Genomic DNA, 21,010 nt, shown 5'->3' on the forward strand with positions numbered 1-21,010 from the left:
CTCTAATTTGCTACATAACCACATCATAGCTGGGAATGATCTGAAGGGGTGACTGATGGGGTCTCCTCTATGGCTTGAGCTGCCCACAGACTGGGGCTGTGCAGTGGAGAAAAGGAGGATATTGGGTGTTTGCCAGCGGCTCATCTGTGGCTTAATTCCACCTGCAGACCGGTGCTATGTCGTGGGGAAAAAATAGGATTAATGGCATGACTTTAAAAAAAAACGCTCATCAAAATTGTGTTCGTTTTTGTTTGTTTTTTTTTTGTTTGTTTTTTAGGTATATCAAACCAATACACAAATAGTGAAATGGAAGCTTTGCATCAAGCATACCAAAATGTAAACCATTTAGCAGAAGACACTGATGAGCAGAAGAATTATCTTAAAGTCACAGACCATACAAGTACATCTTTTGTAGATACAGGGGATTCAACAGGAAAGAGCTTGAAAAAGATACTCACAGGAGAATCAGGTAATATTCAACAGTGTTTGTACCAAAAGTCATTTTGAAACTTGAAACAAATGGAATTTTCGAAAGACTAGGTCCTGGGAGACTTGATGTCTTTTCCCCAGAGAAGCAAATGTCATTTTGAAAGATGAGGAAGATGTGGGGCAGGCCTGTAATGTGACCCCAGGACACTGGCACTTAGAAGCACCCAGGGACTTTTGACAGTACCCCAACCTGTTCACCATTCACAAAACAATAGGGGGCATTCACCACGTTTTGGACATGAAAGCATCCAACACTTTCCTTCTTGTGTACAAAAAAAAATTACTTTCTGTTTGGAATCTACCCAGTTATTGTCTCCTTCCTTTCGGGAGACTTCCTCAATTCAGTGGAAATCAAGGGTGTTTGCCTGCATTTCCCCATCTTTCCAGCATATACACTGTTACTGTGTTTTGCTGTATGTTGGAACACAAATCTACCAATTGATCACCCTTCCCTTTTGGGTTGTCCAATGCACCTCCAGTTTTTAATAAGGGTGCTGGCACCTGTTCTAGCCTTTGCTACGCTGTCCCATTCTCCAATACTTACTGAGTAGGCGTTGGTGGGGAACACAGGATGTGGATCTCCTGCCTTCCAGATTCAACAACAAACAGGGTTGTCTTCAGATTCAGGTCTCCTCTAACCAGAGCAGTGGTTTTGGTCACTCTGTGTGATCAGTTCAACCTAAGCTACACCTTTCCTCCTCTGAAGCTTTTACCTTGTCTGTGCCTCAAGATCAATATGGAAGGCATTTCAGCGATACACATTGCATCAGCTGGCCTACGTATACAGTGGGTATAAAACGTCTACACACCCCTGTTAAAATGTCAGGTTTCTGTGAAAAAATGAGACCAAGATAAATCATTTCAGAATCCCTCTAGCTTGACTAAGGCCCCTGTTCCAGCTGAAGAAAAACAGCCCCAAAGCATGATGCTGCCACCACCATGCTTCAGGGTGGGTATGGTGTTCTTTTGGTGATGTGAAGTGTTTTTATGCCAGACATATCTTTTGGAATTATGACCATAGATTTCAACCTTGGTTTCATCAGACCAGAACACATTTTACCACATGCTTTTGGGAGACTTCAGATGTGTTTTTGCAAAATTTAGCCGGACTTGGATGTTTTTCTTTATAAGAAAAGGCTTCCGTCTTGCCACTCTACCCCATAGCCCGGAGGTATGAAGAATCTTGCCAGAGATTCCTGCAGCTCCTTTAATATTGCTGTAGGCCTCTTGGCAGCCTTCCGGACCAGTTTTCTTCTTGTCTTTTCATCAATTTTGGAGGGATGTCCAGTTCTTGGTAATGTCACTATTGTGCCATATTTTCTCCACTTGATGACTGTCTTCACTGTGTTCCATAGTATATCTAATGCCTTGGAAAATCTTTTGTGCCCTTCTTCTGACTGATACCTTTTAACAATGAGATCCCTCTGATGCTTTGGAAGCTCTCTGCAGATCATGGCTTCTGGTGTAGGATGCGAGGCAGAAAATGTCAGGAAAGACGTACTAGTACACTTATGCAACCACATTACTTTACTTTAGCCCCCCCCCCCCCCCAAAAGATTTCAGTATGTTTTTCAACTGAGTTATACAGCTTATAGGTCACATTAAAGGTGGAAAAAGTTCTGTCTTATTCATCTTTGTCTCATTTCTTTACATCACAGAAACATGACATTTTAACAGGGGTGTTTAGACTTTTTATATCCATTGTATGTGGTATTCTGATCTCATCAGACTCTGTGGACTACCTCAGACCATCCATTGTGGCAGACGGATTGTAATTCTAAATAAGCTGCGAGGACACTGGTGAGCACTCTCATAGTTCACTGATCTTGCTGCTTCCCAATAACTGCCTGTACGGCAGACCACTATACTGAGTTTCTGCAGGAGCCTGAAAGCTCTCGCTTTAACGTTTGCGGTGATACCTTATGTGTGGTTTGACCGTTTACATATGCGGGCGTGACCTACATATGCGTTCACTTCTGCGTGCGAGGAAGGTGGCGCTTTAATTAACTTTTTATTGTTTGTTTATTTTATTTAATTGTTTTTATTTTTACACTTTCCCTTTAAAAAAATAAAATAAAAATATCACTTTTATTCCTATTACATGGAATGTAAACATTCCTTGTAATAGGAATAGTGTGTGTCAGGTCCTCTTTGTGGAGAGATGTGAGATGACCCCACATCTCTCCTTCAGCCTGGAAAACCTTGTCGTGCCTGGGCCTCCGAGAGTCATAAAGATTGCCGGGGACCATCTGTCCCTCGGTTTCCTCTATGTCTTCCTTCCAGCGCCGGTGGAGTCCTTCTACCTCCAGAAGCACCGGGGACGTTGTATGACCTTTGGCAGTATGGAAGTGGTTAAGGTGAACTTTGTCTTTAAAGGATCTGTTATCTGACCCATTGTAAAGTTACCTTTTACTAAGCCCCCTTCACCAAAGATGAAATTGTCCTTCAAAGTTTTATAAACATTGTTTCTTTGAATAGTTTGCCATAATTGCCATGTGGGAAACCACATGCATTGTAGTCTCTAATGACATAGAAATTTCACTGACTCTGGGAGCCTTGTGATCGCTTGCTTGGGGTTTAGATCACATCAGTGAACTTGGAAGCTGTATTTTTTTTTGTTCCTGGAAATATATTTTTTTAAGGTTTGATAATACAGACATGTGGCCCATTCCTTTATTTGGAGTGTAAATTATAAAGATAGGCCTGAGTTGATAGGAATGTTTCAGCAAAAATTTGTGGAAGGTGGAGAAGCCAGGTGGGGTGACTGGTCAGTTGCTTCGTAGTACAAATTCTGTTGTGAGTTCTCTGACTTGTTTCCATCATATATTGTATACTGCATTTTAGAATTGGAGTGTATTATTCATTCTATTGTCATCAAAGTATTTTAGAAAATTGCTGGAATATAGTATTTTGGTGCTACATTTTTTATTTTTTATGTCAGGCGCCAATATGTTACTTTTTTTAATTATTAGATATGTCTACTGTGGATGAACTAATGCAGCCTTTTAGAGGAGAACGGGGCTTTGATGCAAAGTCTTTAAGGTAACGTGCATTTACATACTGTTATAGATAAAAATGTGCTAATATTCCTGTATAGAAATGTTATTTAATTTTTCTTTTAAGTGAGAACACAGAGCATGGATCAGTGGAAAAATATCCCAAGGGCGTATTGAAAGAGAAGAAATCCATAGATTTGGAGTGGTTCAGTGGAAAATCAGAAAATTTTCCAGTGCCTGAATTTGAACTACAACATGATAGTAATAAGCCTGTGAGTCAGGATAATCGCAGTCAATATCAGCTTGTGGCCTCCAAAGAACCAAGTCGATCTCAACTTTTTGCTATGCGCCAAGGAGAAGAACGTGGTAACGTAAGAGTGCTTTACCTGATTACTAGTTTTCATTCCTTGGAATGAATGGAATGTACTGTGTTGAAACAGGTGTTATGTCTGCTTACTTCCTGTTTCACTAGTAGTGAGATTGGTCAAATTCTTATACCATCCTGGTGTCCCTGCTATTGCACACAGTTTGTAGTAAATTAAGCTAACACTTGTAATTTTTCTTGCTAGAAGGAAATCTGGTAAATTCAGATTATTTTTGCGTGCAATAATTTCACTCTGCATTGGCGCTAATGCATTTACATGGTATATCATTAAATTTTAATTGTATAGTACAGGACTTATTATATTATAGTATTCATAGATCATTGGTTATATGCAGGATACTTTCGTTTGGTTGGACACTGGCAAAAACTTTCTAAAACCGCCCCTAGTAAGCACTCATATGATCCCATGCATTCCATGGGCCATTTTTTGTTTTATGTTCATAGGTAATAGACTTATTCTTTTCTGAAGCAGTTTTTAATTTTTAAACCATTCAAGTTTTTTTTTTTCTGACAATTCTATAAAGATTTGACGGCTTTCTTTCTTTCCTGGGCTATTTGGAATTTTTAAACTTTGTACCTTTCAGTTTTAACTTGGGGACTGTACCCAGACCCCACTGGGTGGAACCAGTCTTGAATGATTGCTTTCGGCATGGGCTCTCTTGCATGGTCTATTTTTATGGTTTCTAGACCCTTGAAACCCTGTCAGAGGTGTGCCCACCATGACAGGTGGGGCCTGGACCCTAAGTAGGCTCAGCATCATGGATAAGGTAAGAACCGGTTTTCCTGTATGTTGGCATGGGTTTGTGTTTTTTAATGATACAACCCTCAATGTTTAGTACACATTGCGTTTTTTTAAGGCAGAGGTATATGGATTTATTCTCTTTATTGCGGTACCGCCTGCCAATTTGTCTCTTAAAATCTCTTGATTACAGCCTGCCTTACCTGCCAAAAACACACACGGCACATTACTTTAATTTTAATGAATGCAGCCTCAGCAACATGATCAGTGCCTGGGTTATAGCAGATGAAGTATTCCAGAAACATAAAACTCCATTTGATAAAGGAGAAAAAAGTCCTGCGCAAATTATGCCAAAACTATATATATATATATATATATATATATATATATATATATATATATAAATATATATATATATATAAATAGACCAAAAAATTGCTAAGTGCAAACCAACGTGTTAAAAAATTAATATAAATAAAAAAAAGTAAAAAAAAAAAAGTCCATATAGTAATAAGCACCAATGATAAATATGATGAAAAAACGGTGATGTAGATTCAAACAGTAAGGGCTCCCAGAACTCTCACCTTAAAACAGAGAAAACAGGCTCATCACAAAACACATGGGGTCTCCCATTTCATTCCTCATATCCAGCCATCAAAAGAATCTAGATGAAAGATGTAAATTTCTTATTCGGCCACTAGAGGGCCATTAATGGCATGAATGCTTATACTGTTAATCCAGAGGATATATTCCGTAGTGTATGGCTCAAAACAAGAGGGGGGGGGGGGGGAAGGGAGAGAGAGGAGGCTCCAATAGTGTAGTATTTAAAAGTATTAAGGTCAATTTATTAATACAACATGAGACTCTCACATTATAAATAAAACAGCACAGCAAGAAAGATAAAAATGGTGGCGTGGCGTCTTCCGCCAGTCCTACTCTACTTCCGGTACGTCCTACGGCCACTCCCTACGCGTTACGTCAGACCACGTGACTTCTTCATGGGGATCTAAGGTGAGAGTTCTGGGAGCCCTTACTGTTTGAATCTACATCACCGTTTTTTTTCATCATATTTATCATTGGTGCTTATTACTATATGGACTTTTTTTTTACTTTTTTTTATTTATATTAATTTTTTAACACGTTGGTTTGCACTTAGCAATTTTTTGGTCTATTTATATATATATATATATATATAGTTTTGGCATAATTTGCGCAGGACTTTTTTCTCCTTTATCACTTTTTATGATAGTTTTGTGTTCACTATTTCGTCTTGCTGCATTTTTTTGCACTATATATTTGCACGTGCACTTTGTGATTATATATTTTTATATACATATATTTCTATATTTATTCATTAGTAGTTGTTTAGATATATATCTACTTTAGTTGCATTTTTCCCGTAGTAGCGCGAAGGCTCATTTTTTTCATAAAACTCCATTTACTTTACTAAAACCTGTCATATTATGACACTACTTTCCTCATCTGTCTAGCTCCCTCCCAGTCGCGCACCATGGGGCCTGTTTGACAACCACAGATTTTTTTTTCTGACACTCTCTGAATTCTTCGGCAAACCTTTTGACGCTTCTAAAAATGTGGTTTCCAGAAGCAGAAAATGCCACATTTCCACTATTTCCCCTGAACCTGTTTTAGGAATTAAAGGTGAAGCCTCCTAACCTACTTGTAACATAAATATGTATTGGCAATCTCCCTCAAGAAACCTATGAACATAAACTAATGTCCCTTTTTCAGACTGCTGGAACATTCTATGAGTTTTTTTTATGATAACGTGTCTAGTGGACAGATTACACAAGTGAAAGCCAAACGTCTGAACACCGCATGTGATATACTTTGTATATCCAGGCCTGTGGGCTTTTTGCTGGGCTATCTGAGGTGGGCTGCCTGACTAATAAAAGCATGGTCTGGGTGCCTGGTTGTTGATTAGCTAACTGCTAATTAGATCACTGTTGGCTGTTATTTGGATTGCTGTTTAAAGTTTGCATTATGCTAATATCCCCAAGAGGGGAATGTCCTCCTGGGGTGTATATAACATGGTGTGGGCACATTTCTGCCAGTAATAGGCTGTATAACATCCCTCCAGCCTGTGTCTTAGAATAGGAGGGAAGTGAAGCCTCCATCAATCTACTTGTCAGTCAGAAGTCTCTGAGTTAACAACTCTCTCTGGGTCTTCTGTTCATACCTTTTCCATGTCCTACCAGGCTGACGTTCAGTCTCCATTGGATGCAGCTTTTAGCTACAGGGTTCTTGCAGCAGCACTCTGAATTGAATCTGTTAATCCTCGTTATCGTTGGGCCTATTGGCACAGTTCTGTTTACCCTGTTGTTTCCCATCCTACTTTTGCTTGGGAACATCACGGGGTTTATGGATATCAAACCTGTGTCCTGCACTGTATGATTAAGATAAAAGGAATTGGACTTACCTGTGAATTCCATATCTTGGAGTACAGTACAAGACCTAGGACCACCCTCCCCTTTGTTCCTGTGTTACCACCAGGGGGCGTGTCCCCAAAGGCTTTGCCAATGTTCAGTCACCTGATCGAACCAGCCCAAAACCCAGCGTCTATGATTGTCATGCCTTTGTCCTGTACTACACCCCAAGATATTGGATTTGCAGTTGAGTCCAAAAATTTTTGTAATTTTTTTTATTTTGCAGTTCCTTTTTTTTTTTTTACATTGACCCTCAGAAAAACCTTTTAGCATTAATTAGACTTTTTATTAATAATGAAGTATTTTGTAGGTTGTAAAGTATGGAAAATATTCTATTACAAGTAAAGCAACTTCAGGACAGCTTCAAAGCAAGCACTCAAGCAAGATAGTTAAGAACCCATCGCCTGTTTTGAAGAAAGGTCAAAACGCCCCGTATGGTTATGTGAAGAGCTCTGGTTATGGAAAGACAAACACTCCAACAAAATCATTCGCTACTCCTGACTCCCTTCAGTCAAACTCGTTCCTGTGGCAGAAAAAAGAAACATCTCCTACTGTTAAGCAGCAAAAAGGTATTGTTGGGTTGTCATTTTTGCTGTTATTTCAAAGTACTCTTTTTCCTTTTTTTTCCCCCAGTGTTGTAATAAGTAAAGCTTATGTAAAGGATTAGTCTCTCTGCCAAGTATGTATTGCTGTCTGATATTTACACTTCTATTTGTATTGCTAAAGTGGAAATCCTACTGTTAAGAGGTGATATAGAAGCAAAATGGGGAAACCTTCCAATGAGGAAAAATGGTCTGGTGATAAGTCTAAGAGGACAAATCACTTCCTGTTGTGTATCCAAGACAGGAGGTGAAGGAAAATCTCCCCAGTAGGACACAGGCAGAAAAAAAATTGAATAAATGTTTTAACCCCTTCCCTAGGCAATTATTTATTTTTTAGCAAACATGAACTTTGCCGTAAAAAATACTTGTAAACATTACTTGCATCTAAACTGCCCATAAAACTTAGCCCCATGGTAGTTTAAAAAAAGCTACCACCCTTTCAGTGGGAAAAAGATGTCCTTATGATATCCCCTCTGTCTCTCTCACTTATTTACTTGTGGAAGAATTATAATAATTTGGATCCCTGCAATGCCACTCCTGCACTTCAGTAAACTCTATCTTCTTCTCTCCTCTCCCCTCCTCTCTCCTCTCATATATCCTTCCTTCTCTCCTTCTATCCTCCACTTCAGCCCCAGAAAATTTTCCTGCTTAATGACCGGCCCATTATTTTGTGATACGGCACTGCGTTGTTTTAGCTGACAATTGCACGCGGTCATGCAACATTTTACCCAAACAAAATTTACGTATTTTTTTCCCCACAAATAGAGCTTTCTTTTGGTGGTATTTGATCACCGATACGTTTTTTATTTTGTGCACTATAAACAAAAAAGTGTCAATTTTGAAAAAAAATAACTATTTTTCACTTTTTGCTATAATAAATATCCCCAAAAATGTTTTTAAAAAACACATTTCTTCATCAGTTTAGGCCAATATGTATTCTACATATTTCTGGTAAAAAAAAAAAAAGCATAATAATAAGCGTATATTGATTGGTTTGGGAAAATGTTATAGCGTCTACAAAATAGGGGATAGATTTATGGCATTTTTATTTATTTTTTATTTGTATTTTTTTTTTTTTTACTAGTAAAGGCGGTGATCTGCAATTTTTAGCTGTACTGCGACATTGCAGCGGACAGATAAAACACTTGACACCTTTTTGGCACCATTGACATTTATAAAGTGATCAGTGCTATAATTACCATGTAAATGTCACTGGCAGGAAAGGGGTTAACACTAGGGGGCGATCAAGGGATTAAATGTATTCCCTAGATGTGTTTCTAACTGTGAGGAGATGGGACTGACTAGAGAAGGAGCCAAATCGTTGTTCCTACTTGGTAGGAACAGACAATCTGTCTCTCCTCCCCTGTCAGAACAGGGATTTGTGTGTTTACACACACAAATCCCCGTTCTAGCTCTTGTGCCCGTGCTCACGGATGGCCAGCGGCGATCGGCCACGTGCATCAATTCCCTTGCCGTGCAGTGGGCGCGTGCCTGCTATGGCTCTAAAAGGAGCCGCCATTCATATGCAGCGTTTCACAGGAAGGTTCCACTTTGCTGACATATATCGTCATGAGTCAATAGACAAGTTGTTAAGAGCTATTTTGTTTAGAGAGTTTTCAAATGCCACTGTACTGTAATTGTTGATAATTTTTTCAACTTTTTTTAATGTCCTAGGAATATTATCTGCTACGAGAACAATAAGGTTTGCAGAAGACGTTAGTTTTCGAGAAGACACAGGGGTAAGTAGTACACAGCTGCAAAACCAGAGTGGTCAAAGGCATGTTGACTTTCAAAGGGTAAATCTGCACAAAGTCCAATCGATGAAACTCCAAGGCACTTGGCTAAATTCATAGTTGAAATACATTTTTTTTTTTTTAACCTAGCAAAGGATTTCTAATACTGTTCATCCAGTCTTGAGATTGTATGGTCCAAGGAGACTGTGGGCAGGAAGGGGGCCGGGCAAGTGACATCTTTTTCGCCTAGATGAGTAATGATAAAGTGGTTACCTCTCAATAAAGATACCCACTCCCTGTAAAAAAAAAAAAAAAAATTATTAAAGTGTTAGGGGCTGGTGTGCAGTGGAGCAAAGCCAGCAATTTTAAGTCATTTTAAGTAGACCCCTTTCACACTGAGGCACTTTACAGCAGCGCTTTGTGGTGGTTTTAACCCTTTCTCGGATGCTAGCGGGGGGTAAAAGCACCCCACTAGCAGCCAAATAGCGCCACGAAAATTGACGGTAAAGCCCTGCCAAAAATAGCGGGGCTTTACCACCGATGCAGTGTGAATGGGGCCTTAAGGTCCACATTAAAGTGGTTGTAAATTTCTGAAATGAACAAAGTATATCCTTCTATAGTGGGCTTTCCTCCATCTATAGCACTTAGACCCCTTTCACACCACACCGCCCATAGTGTGGGCGTTAAAACGCCGCTATTTTTAGTGGCGTTTTACCGCCGGATTTTGCGGCGCATTTCGGCCGCTAGCGGGGCGCTTTTACCCCCGCTAGCGGCCGAGAAAGGGTTAAAACCGCCGGAAATACGCCGCAATAGCGGCGTTTTGCCAGCGGTATTACAGCGCTGCCCCATTGATTTCAATGGGGAGCAGCGGTGGAGGAGCGGTAAACGCACCTCTCCTTCACCGCTACAAAGAAGCTGCTGGCAGGACTTTTCGCTGACGTCCTGCCAGCGCACCGCTGTAGTGTGAAAGCCCTCGGGGCTTTCACACTACAAACAATGGTGCAGCTTCTTTAGGGTGGATTGCAGGCGCTATTTCTAATGCTATAGCGCCTGCAAAACGCCCTGGTGTGAAAGGGGTGTTAAGATGATTTCTGTCTGCACACTGCTTCCACTGCTATCTGCATCAGTCACTTCTGAAAGTTTTCTCGATAACAGGCAATCCCAACCTGTCCCAGCAGGTGATTGACAGCCTCAGCTGTGCATTTTTGCCTAGGAGACTCTGCAGGGGAGGGGTGGGGGTGTCCATTCTCTCCACTCAGGTCTCCGATTACACTCCACTCCCCGCACTATACTGTGCATTGTGTGACATCAGATCCACACCCTTCTGGAGCTAAGAAATGCTGTCTAAATGCTATACTTTGAAGCGCTTTAGATAAACAAGGTACAGCTTATGTAGGACAATTTGTTTCCTCTCTGTGTATCAACTGATGCTAGTCACTTCACTAGGTATAGGGCAAGGGTTTACAACCACTTTCATGCTGTTTTTTCACCTAAAAATACTTTTGATATGACGAACATTTTTTACACGCTTGTGTTTCCATGGTTTTGTTGTATTAAAATAGAGAAATTAATTGCCCACTTGAGGGAGCTTTTAGTGGCTCAGTGCATTATACTATGTTTCTGTTTTAATTTATATCAGCCGCACGCATAGTGCATTTTTTTTTGTAGTGTCAGCCAACTGCATTGTGATAAATATGATTATTTAATGAGCAAATATGTACAGCTCCTCAAGTGCATATAAATGAAAACTTATATATACAGTAGAATCAGGTTTTTGAAATCTGTGTTCTTTAACGCATTGAGGACCAGTTCACGCTATACTGCATTGTAGTCTGCTGCAACCTACTACTGCAACCTATTCATTTTGAATGTGTCTCAATGCAGGAGTAATCCTTCCTGCTGTATTTTCTTCACCATGCTACCCTATAATGCTTAGGTAGATTGTATATTTGTTCTAGGGTGCCTTTCAAATTGTGTGGCAACAAACATACACAACCCATTGCAAATGTTAAACTATGCCATACATTGTATGTGTGAATGTGACCAATACAAGTAAATTGGAGTATTTACATCAAAGTAAATCTTTAGATTTGTAAAAGTAACACATTTCCTTTGATATCATGAAGTGGTGCAAAAGTGGAACAGCTGCTCTGACCAACTTATCCGATCTCTTGTTGCGTTATGCTAGAAAAAAAAAATTGTATCTGATTGGTAGTTGTGTAGCTCCACTTCTGCTGAAATGTTTCTTAAAATGGCCCATTGTTATATATCTGCACTTTGTACACAATATATATATATATATATATATATATATATATATATAGGGTACACCATTTTATTATTCTGCTTGTTACAGTTCCTGCAGGATAACAATATTGATCTAATGGGACACACATGTACACGCTTTTTCTAAAAAAAAAAATCACTTTACATAAGGTTCTATTTTTATAATTGATGATCACACAAGTGTCATACATTAGCTGTATTTCTTTATATTTACCAGCATGCATTGTGGTAATTATGTACATGAGGCTTTAAGTTCCACACACAATGCAAAATAAGTACTTTTACATTAGTTGTATGTAAATGCTCTCTCACCACATACAGCTATTGCATTGTAGTGTCAGAGCAAAGTTACAATGCATACACAAGTTAATGAAGTATTACTAGAATATTTACTTGGCTTACTTGTGTAGCATTGTGTTATTTTCCAGATCAGTGGGCCTATTCGTTCTCATGAAAACACCTCAGAAAACAGGTCTGCCACCCATGATTCAAATGCTATTAAAAGAGACCTGACTGTGCTTCAGAGGCTTCAGAATGTAGAAGAGAAATTAAATGCTGAGCATGGACATACCGCAACCCCCCAGGAAGAATTTTCACAAAAGAAGGAAGGATTTCAACTAGAAATACAAAGCATGAAGACGAAGTATGAGGAGGAAATCAAACAGCTGAAACGGGAAAATTATATGCTTGAAGCAAAGGTACGTTCTAGTCAGAAGGTGGTAGTGGATAAGTTCCAAGAAACCACAGAGAGAAATTATGAAGGCTGGCATTTCTGACATTCTTTTGAAAATGTTGGTTGCCAGATGCCGGTCTTCTGTACTCTGAGTCATTGCTCTGAAAGGAGCAGGTGAAAGAGTCAAGACTCCTCGTCTACATACTTGTTCCAGGGCATTCGCTCAGAACAGGTTTTCTCTAATGTAGAAGCCCAGGTTTTCTTTTTTTCTAATTCAAAGCTTCGTATAATGTGTAGATGGTATAGAATCTCAGTTTTTATTGATGTCTGTGTCCCTATTGGCAAGTTTTCCCTTCACTTTTTTGTCATGGAAACAAGCTATATTATAGCTATTCAGGGCATCGCTACAAAAAAAAGAAGACGAGAATCACATTAGCTACATTATAAATTGCCAAAGCGTAATATTAATATATCACAAAAAAAAAAAAGGGAGGTTACAATGCAGATTAAAGTGGACTTTTTAAAAAGTGAAGATTTGCAATGCTATAGGAAACCTCTAGGGATGGTAATTGTACCCAAGCAGTACCCTGAAAATTTACTTTTTTTTTTTTTACTGGAATTCTTCATGGAAAAATAGCCGTGTACTTTCTGGTATGTGAGGGTGCCTATTAACATGTGTGCATACACCCTCATAGTTCTATATCTGTATTGTAAGATTTAACACTACTGCCTCCACGATTGACATTTGGAGAAAGATTTGATAATGTCACTACTGTGCTGCTCTATGTTCTCCTTGCTGGAGGCTCTGACATGAGGAAGCAAAGCCTTGTCTTTACCAAGGTGGCTGCCTCCACACACAACGCGATACAAGGCTTGGTAAGTTGATAATAGAGAAAATATCAGCTGTGTGTTTGCTTTTGGACACAGCTTCCTGAGTTTTATATTTTAAAGTGTACTTTTTTTTTTTTTTCCTAGTGGTTTCTTAAGCCTATACATTTTTACCTTAATGCATTCTTTGCCTTAAGGAAAAAATTTTTAGGCATTGGTATCCCCCCCCAACACCCCCCCCCCCCCAGCCATTGACTCCTGCTGCTGTCAATCAAAACCAGTGACAAGGGAGCAGGGCACTAGTCGAGTCCCCCTGTCTGTCAATAGATGCAGACAGCAAGGCTTGGTAGTGAGCCTGCATGAGTGACGTCATAGGAAGCAGCTTCCTATGGGGGCACCTGCCAAGGAGGAGGAACCAGGAGTGCTGTCCAGGACCGGAGACGTTTGAGGTTGTTCTGCAACGAGCAGGTGCAGGTCAGTATAACCAATTGCCGACCATGCCATAGCCGAATGATGGCTACAGTGCAGTCAGAAAATTCTGGGAGATCGTCATATGACATCCTCCCATAATCGTGCATCCAGGAATGCCAATGACTGTCCGGTCTCGCAAACCCAGCGTGTCACGGATTTGGGATAAAGGGCCAATGACAATGGACCTTTACATGTGATCACTCCATCCAATGACAGAGTGATCACTTGTAAACAAACAGGAGCATACCCGGTTTGACTCCTCACATGATCGGTACAGCATGTGAGGAGAGGAGGAAGGCAGTGCAACATCGCTGTGGGCTGGATCTGAAGTGCCCATAGTGCTGATCTGTGCCCATCCCTGGCTCATCCATCCATATTCATGCTCATCCATGCTCCATCCCTGGCTCACCCATGCTCCATCCCTGGCTCACCCATGTTCCATCCCTGGCTCACCCATTCACATTCATGCTCATCAATGCTCCATCCCTGGCTCATCCATCGACTCTGGGTTATAGGTATCCCTTATAGAGTAGTTTCTATGGTTAAATAGACTTTATGCACTTTGAATTCTTCAATCAACTCTTCACTCCCTTCTACTTATAACAATAGAAGCCGTACTTCTGGATCGGTGCAACCTCAGTAATACCTTGGGAACCACATTCTTCCACTCCTATGGTTCCTGGACCCTAAAGACACCTCCAGGGGTATGCTCACCATGATGGGCAAAGCCTGGGCCCATACAAGGGCCAGCATGGTGGAAAATTAAGTTAGGCTAATTCTGTTATTGGACCAATACTGTAGCCTTATAGTGAGACTTAAAGTGGAGTTCTACCCAAAAGTGGAGCTTCCACTCATTTGTCTCCACCCCTCCTCCGGTGCCACGTTTGGCACTCCCCACTTCCAGGAGTCCGGGCCGCGGTGCATTACTTCAGTAGCTCGGCTCCCTCCTCCTTCCCCCTCCGCCGAGCCAGTAGGAGAGCGCAGCAGTGCCTCGCGCGTGCACAGTAGGGACCCGGCGCGAAGCCGTAATGCTACGTAATGCACCCGACACATCGGCTGTGGTGCCGACATCGCTGGACTCCAGGACAGGTAAGTGTCCTATTATTAAAAATCAGCAGCTGAATTATGTGTAGCTGCTGGCTTTTAATTTTTGCAGGGGTGGGCGGACCTCTTCTTTTAATATCTCCACTTTTTTTAGTACACTTATTAGTGTCTCCTGACGAGTTTATGTATAAAACTGGAAATGTGTTTGACTTTATTCACTTATTGAGTGTTTAAACATTCAGTCATCAGGGAGAGCCAGGGGTCAGGGAGCCTTGAAAAAAGTAAGCCTAATTATCTCCTGGCCCGAAAAGCACTGTCTCGAAATCTCTGCTATTGACGTCCAAGAAGTGGACAATTTAGAAGGTAGTTTTCTTTGGTAATAACCATCTGGACCACGGGCAATGGTTCCCTCATACCCATCTTCCATCTCCTGTGTCAAAAATGGGGGACTACAGATGTGGACATCCTGGCCTTAATGTTCCGCAACGAGTTACCCCTGTTTGTGTACAGGACCAATGACCCTCTAGCACTGACATTTGATGATCTGGTAATTCCATGGGCTCCATTCAAGCTAATAAATGCTTTCTCCCCAGTTCAGATTCTTGGTGATTCTCATTGCACCAAACTGGTCCAGATGAACCTGGCACACAGACATGCCCAAACTCCTAGGAGACATCAGACAAGGCCCCCTGTACCCTCCAGTCACTGGCTTTACTGGTATGGCTGTTGAAGCCCCGGAGTAAATCTGACTTTCATTCCCACATTACTCAAAGCTAGAAAAGCCACTTTGGGAAAAATCTACTACCTTGCCTAGAGATCCATTTTCACCTGGTGTGAACACAAGCATTTCAACCCCAGAGACTTCTTGGTACATCGTATTATGGCTTTCCTGCAGTCTGGACTTGGACAAAACTTAGTTCTGTTATAGAACAGGTTTCAGGTTTTCAGGGTTTGCCTTGTTGTCCTGCACTCCTCTAATTCATAGGGACGTCCCAGGGTATTTTGGTGGATGACTGGTTGCTCCTCCTTGAAACTGATTGTGACCCATGGCTCTTTCTGGTAACATTTTCTCCCCTTAGTGGTGTTATCTGTCCTGGTCTGGAGCACCAGATTTTTCCTTATTTAGCCTTCTTTCACGTTTATTCTTTCACATTCTGTACTTCCTTTTTTTTTTTAAATGAATATCACACCACTTTCCTGAACATGTTTGGTCTTTTTTTTTTTTTCCTTTAAGGAAATTGAATGTATTGCATTCATTGAATTGAATGTGTTGATGGAAAGGATTTCCCCTTTACGTGGTTACGATGACAGAGGATTCTAATACATTTCCTATTTGTTTCCATAAATGGTTAGTCAGTGTGTACTTTGTTACTAGTGAGCCTTGAGAAAAGGAAAGCTCAAGTCTTATTTCTTGAACTGGCATATAGTTGCTCTGAAATAAAGCTTAGAATTTTTACTTAAACTCACTGGACCACTGGATTTTTTGGTTAGGAGCATTCACCAATATGAGAAAGAGAAATTTTTTATCTTTAAAAATGACACAGCTATCTAATTATTTGTCTGATGCGCAGATATATATAATACTATAGTTCACAGCTTTTTTTTTTTTTTTTTTACAAAGGTTTTTATTATAAAGTAATAAGTTTATGTTCCAATACAATAGGCTTACATAAAGATTTCAGTACAGATGTTGCACAGTATAGTATAATCCAAGCTGGCTGTCGCCTATCCATGTATACAATTCCCGGATCGGAGCAGACCCTGGGTGTCGCACTTTTTTTTTTTTTTTTTTTCTATGGTAGAGTCATATGAAGAAAGTGTTTTGCAGTTCACTGTAAATTGTGACATGCTTTTACTCCCTTGTGTGTAAAACCTGCTGGGAAATTTATTTTACCAACATTGAGTAGGTTTCGTTCTGGTACACAGAAATGAGAGCTGCTTCAAAGTAGCACTGTATTTTATTTATTTTGAACTTTTACTATATTTTAGTTGCATGCTGAAGCAGAGAAAATGAAGAGGCGGAGTCACCTACTGGGTGATAAAAATGATCCTGTAACAGAGGAGAAACTGCAAATAATAAAACAGGAAATAGAGGAACAGGAGACACTTCTAAAAGGATATCAGCAGGTATGGTTTTAAAGCATATCAGTGCATTTATTGGTATAACCAACAATGAAGTGTTTATATAATAGTTGAAGGTACACTAAACTGAACCACAGATATAAGTCTTTGGACATGTACAAGAAATGCCCCCTACCTGTTTGGTGCTTCTTTTTTCAACCAAGCATTGCTATAGTACACAAATCGAGTCCACTCTGTTTACAGTCTGGTGATTTTGGAACACCCCTGCTTGTGATTCTGGAAAACCCTTAACGTTGCTTCTCGCACACAGAGCCTGAATTTTAAATGGCAATGGCAGTACTAAAAAAAAATGATCCCCATCTGCAATCCAAAATTAAACCTGCTTTGAAAGTTTGACTGATTGGTAATACTAGATGCCAAGATGTTAATAAAAGATGTTCTACATTAGCACCTACCTGTGTAAGTACACCCTTACTGACCCTGGGAGGTGGTGTGTGCTGTGCATCCTGTGAACCATAGAGAACTCGGATGAAGGTGAATTGGGTAAACTTTTCTGATTTTTATTTATTTCTTTTTTTTCATAGCAGCAGTATACTTTAATTCATTAGAAGCTCACTAATTGTTTTCATTTGTTGCCTGGAAGTGTTCTTTAGACATAGACTCTGACTTAATGCAAAATATGTGTATTCATTGCATAGATTTAAAAAACTGATTACTGATCAAAAAAAGTTGTCTACCTTTGGAAATTATGTCCATAGAGTCCTATAAGTCCTATAAGCTTCATGTTGATAATAAATCGGCGTTAAACCCAAAACCAAAAATTCTATATATTGCAGCTTACCCATCATTAGATGTGGTGGCTGCATCAGTTTTCTTTTCATTGGCTTTTCACCCTTTGTTTTCACCTGGCGATCTTGCCAGTAACGCACATCCTGTATTAGGAGTGGCGTAGCGTGGGGTGTCAGCACCCAGGACAAGGCAAGTCATTTGCACCCCCTAACTTACTTACAGCAGAGCGGCCAGCCAATAATCCTGACAGAATGCTGTTACGTCAGGGTTATAGGCTGGCCGGAAAGAATGACAATAAAAACTTGTCATAGGGGGAAACTCATGATCATGCTGGTTGCCCTCTCACCAGTTCTTACAAATTCTCTCACCCCATTTTCTGCGCACTTCTAAATGTTGCACCAGGGGCGACTTCCCTGTCTGCCCCCCTTCTCAAGCTATGCCAGTGTGTATTAGTGAGACACGACTCTAGAGGAATGAGCGGAGGAGGCACTGACAGCAGTATTGTCAGTCTGGGGGTAGGGGAGTCTTAAATGTATTAGCAAATTTAGAATATTATGGAGGTGCTTTCAGACTGCAGTCTCTTGGCTCTTAAAAACTAGAATGAAAATCTTCAGTTATTGGCAGGATTGGGCATTATATCAAAGTGCGTAAAGTAGAACTAAGAATGTATTTACATAGAGGAGTCCCTGAAGGGCCTTGCTAATTAGATCCAATAAAAAAAAAAGGTTTTGATGTCAGTGCTCCTCTTTGGAAACCATTTGATTTTAATGATGTGCTTAAGGGAGCTAATTTATAAATGTTTCACTAAAGGTCAACTCAAACAGGAAGTTTACACACTGCCAGTTTGTTAACCTGTGTAATCTCTACTGCACTGAAAACCAGCCTAAAATTATGTTCTGTAACACATCTATTATGTTGCGTGATTTTGCTAATGCTACAGTGCGCAAAAGTAACAAGTGTTTTTTTTCTTTTTTTTATTATTTAGCTATTATAGGCCAGCGATTAACAAGCAGATCTCATAATAAACGCCAAACTTTGCTTATCCCTATGTGATAACTGAGCACTGCCATTAATGTAGCCACCAACTAACGTATGCAGTGACTTCTGTGAAAGGACAGATATCTTTTCTGTTTAAATGGAAAGGAGAGTGATTGAATAGTGGTATGTTAGGCATATTTTAATCGTAGAATATTTATTATTGTTTATAGTAGGGGCCACATACAGTAGATGTTTAACTGATCAGTACGTGGGTTTCCAAAGTTAGAAGTGGGAATGCACCTAAGTAAAATTATTTTATGCGAAGGATGCTAAATATTTCCTTGGTTTCCAAACTTGAACACATTTCTAATTTTGTATTATATATTCTATGCATGTTTGTAGGAAAATGAAAGGCTGTATCAACACGTCAAAGACCTCCAACTTAAAAACAAAGAAAATGAGGAGCATATGTTTAAGGAAAACCAGGCACTCAAAGCAGATATAATTTCCTTAAGGTAAAAGAAAAAACATTTTTCATGCATATGCCAATAACATTGAAATTTTGAATGATACAATTAGAAAACATTGCAAATATTACCTAGACAGTCTGTTAAACTTCATGGGGACATTAAGTCATGAACCCTTTTGCAGGACACAAGAATAGTTTCTAAAGGCAACAGATTTAATTTAGATGGGGAAAATCCTATTTCCCAATACAGAGGATGTGCAACTTGTACTCCGACCGGTTATTTAAACTGCAGGTGAATCAGTCTTCTGTAGTATAAACTGTGTCTGTTGTGGAAGTCACATAGTCCAGAGTCAATGGCACTATCTTCATACTTTTCTCTGGAGATCTATCTGCCAATCTGCTGCCCACCTCTCCAAAGCTGTAATCCCTGTGTTTGCTACAAGTGTCCTAGATTCTATTAGCCCCTCTCCCATAAAAAAAAAAAAAAAGCTCAACTTCCCTTGTTTACAGCACTGATTGTGGACTCCCACCTCCCTTCTACAGTTACTCTTCAAAGGTAAAGAAAATCAGTGATGGATTTGGCAATCACTTTTTAAAGTGGTTGTAAACCTCAGACATGAAATATGAACAAAGAATATCCCTCTATAGGGTATACTTTTCCCAATTAAGAGCACTAAGTGTCATTTCTGTCTGCTGCCCTGTTCCTTTGCTATTGGCATGAATCACTTCTGACAAGTTTTCCTGACACCAAAAGAAAAATGGTGACGGGAGGGAACTCCAGCTGATTGACAGCATTAGCTATGGTCCTCTATGCTGCGTGAAGGGTGTGTGTTCCTTCCAATCAGCTCTCAGAGCTCGCCTCACTGAGCTCTGGAGTGTGTGATGTCTGCTCTCCGCCCCCTTTTCTGACAGATCAGACAAGCTTTATAAATTCTGGACTTTGAACAGATGTAGAGAAGACTTCATATATACAGATACAACTTATCTAGGAGGATGGGTTTTTATCTCTGTGTATTACCTGAGCCCAGTCACTTCACTGGGTATATGTAAGGATTTATAAACACTTTAAATGTAAAGAGGTCTCTGACCATTCCATTCAGTTTGTGGTGTTTTTTTTTTTTTTAACTGTATTCGTACAAAAATGTATGCAGAGTAATGGAAGTTGGACGTTCCACAAGTTGTGTGTGTGTGTGAGAGAGAATCTGTGCCCATATAGCCAAAGAGCATTTGTAAGGTTGGGTTCTGCTGATGATCAAGAAGACCTGACTGGCAATCTGAAGTCCAATTTATCGTAAGGTAGTACTACAGGGTTAAGTTCAGAGCACTGTGCAGGTCAATATAAATTCCTTCACACAGGACTTTCCGGACTGTAGAGTTTGTGACAATTTCAGATTATTCCCTGTTATGCAACAGTGTTTGAAATGCTCTATCACACTTATGGTACACTTTTTCTGAATTATCTGGGACTAAAGTTTTTTTCATTTACTGTTCTTGCATTACCATACCTCAAGCATGCCAAAACCGAACCTAAGGCCTGGCTGTGACCCTGTCTACCTTAATCCAAGATCACAGACCTGACCACAGTTTTTACTTAAACTAGAACTGTTTACTGCTTCTTAAAAAGACCATTTTAGAGCTCATGCACACAAGTGTAAGAAATGCTGTCTTTAGACCCATACACCATATAGTTTTTTTTAAAGGTCTGGACACAGCTGTATTGTATGGGCCTATGCACACAGTTGCGCTACATAAGGATTCATTAAATCAAAATGAAAAAGAAATCTGCATTTGTGGTCATGTGTGGAGAGTTATGGAAAAAGATCTGTAAGTTTAGGCGCCTAAACGCATCGTAATCTGACTATTGGTTATGTTTTTAAGGAAGGTCTTGCTGCCAGCAAGATCCTCCGTAGATTTTAGTAGTAGATTAATTACGGACATGTACATGAGCCCTTTTATATCATCCAGACCATACATTTCCAGTATATTCAGATGAACACTACCA

The 21,010-nt window shown here is 40.0% G+C and overlaps 1 protein-coding gene across 2 annotated transcripts in view; it reads left to right on the forward strand.

Moving 5' to 3' along the window:
- The window catches only part of CEP162 (centrosomal protein 162), a 185,906-nt gene that overhangs the window by 119,385 nt on the left and 45,511 nt on the right, over positions 1 to 21,010 (forward strand). For both annotated transcript variants that reach the window (XM_077487309.1, XM_077487310.1), the window contains 8 exons: positions 278 to 469; positions 3,462 to 3,531; positions 3,613 to 3,856; positions 7,364 to 7,622; positions 9,330 to 9,394; positions 12,103 to 12,372; positions 16,680 to 16,817; positions 18,942 to 19,054. In XM_077487309.1, coding sequence (XP_077343435.1) covers positions 278 to 469; positions 3,462 to 3,531; positions 3,613 to 3,856; positions 7,364 to 7,622; positions 9,330 to 9,394; positions 12,103 to 12,372; positions 16,680 to 16,817; positions 18,942 to 19,054 — 1,351 coding nt within the window. The remainder of the gene's footprint in view (positions 1 to 277; positions 470 to 3,461; positions 3,532 to 3,612; positions 3,857 to 7,363; positions 7,623 to 9,329; positions 9,395 to 12,102; positions 12,373 to 16,679; positions 16,818 to 18,941; positions 19,055 to 21,010) is intronic.

The sequence above is a fragment of the Lithobates pipiens genome, unplaced genomic scaffold (assembly GCF_037356315.1).
Source record: "Lithobates pipiens isolate NorthernLeopardFrog02 unplaced genomic scaffold, aLitPip1_a1.2 Scaffold_18, whole genome shotgun sequence".
Taxonomy (NCBI): Eukaryota; Metazoa; Chordata; class Amphibia; order Anura; family Ranidae; genus Lithobates; species Lithobates pipiens.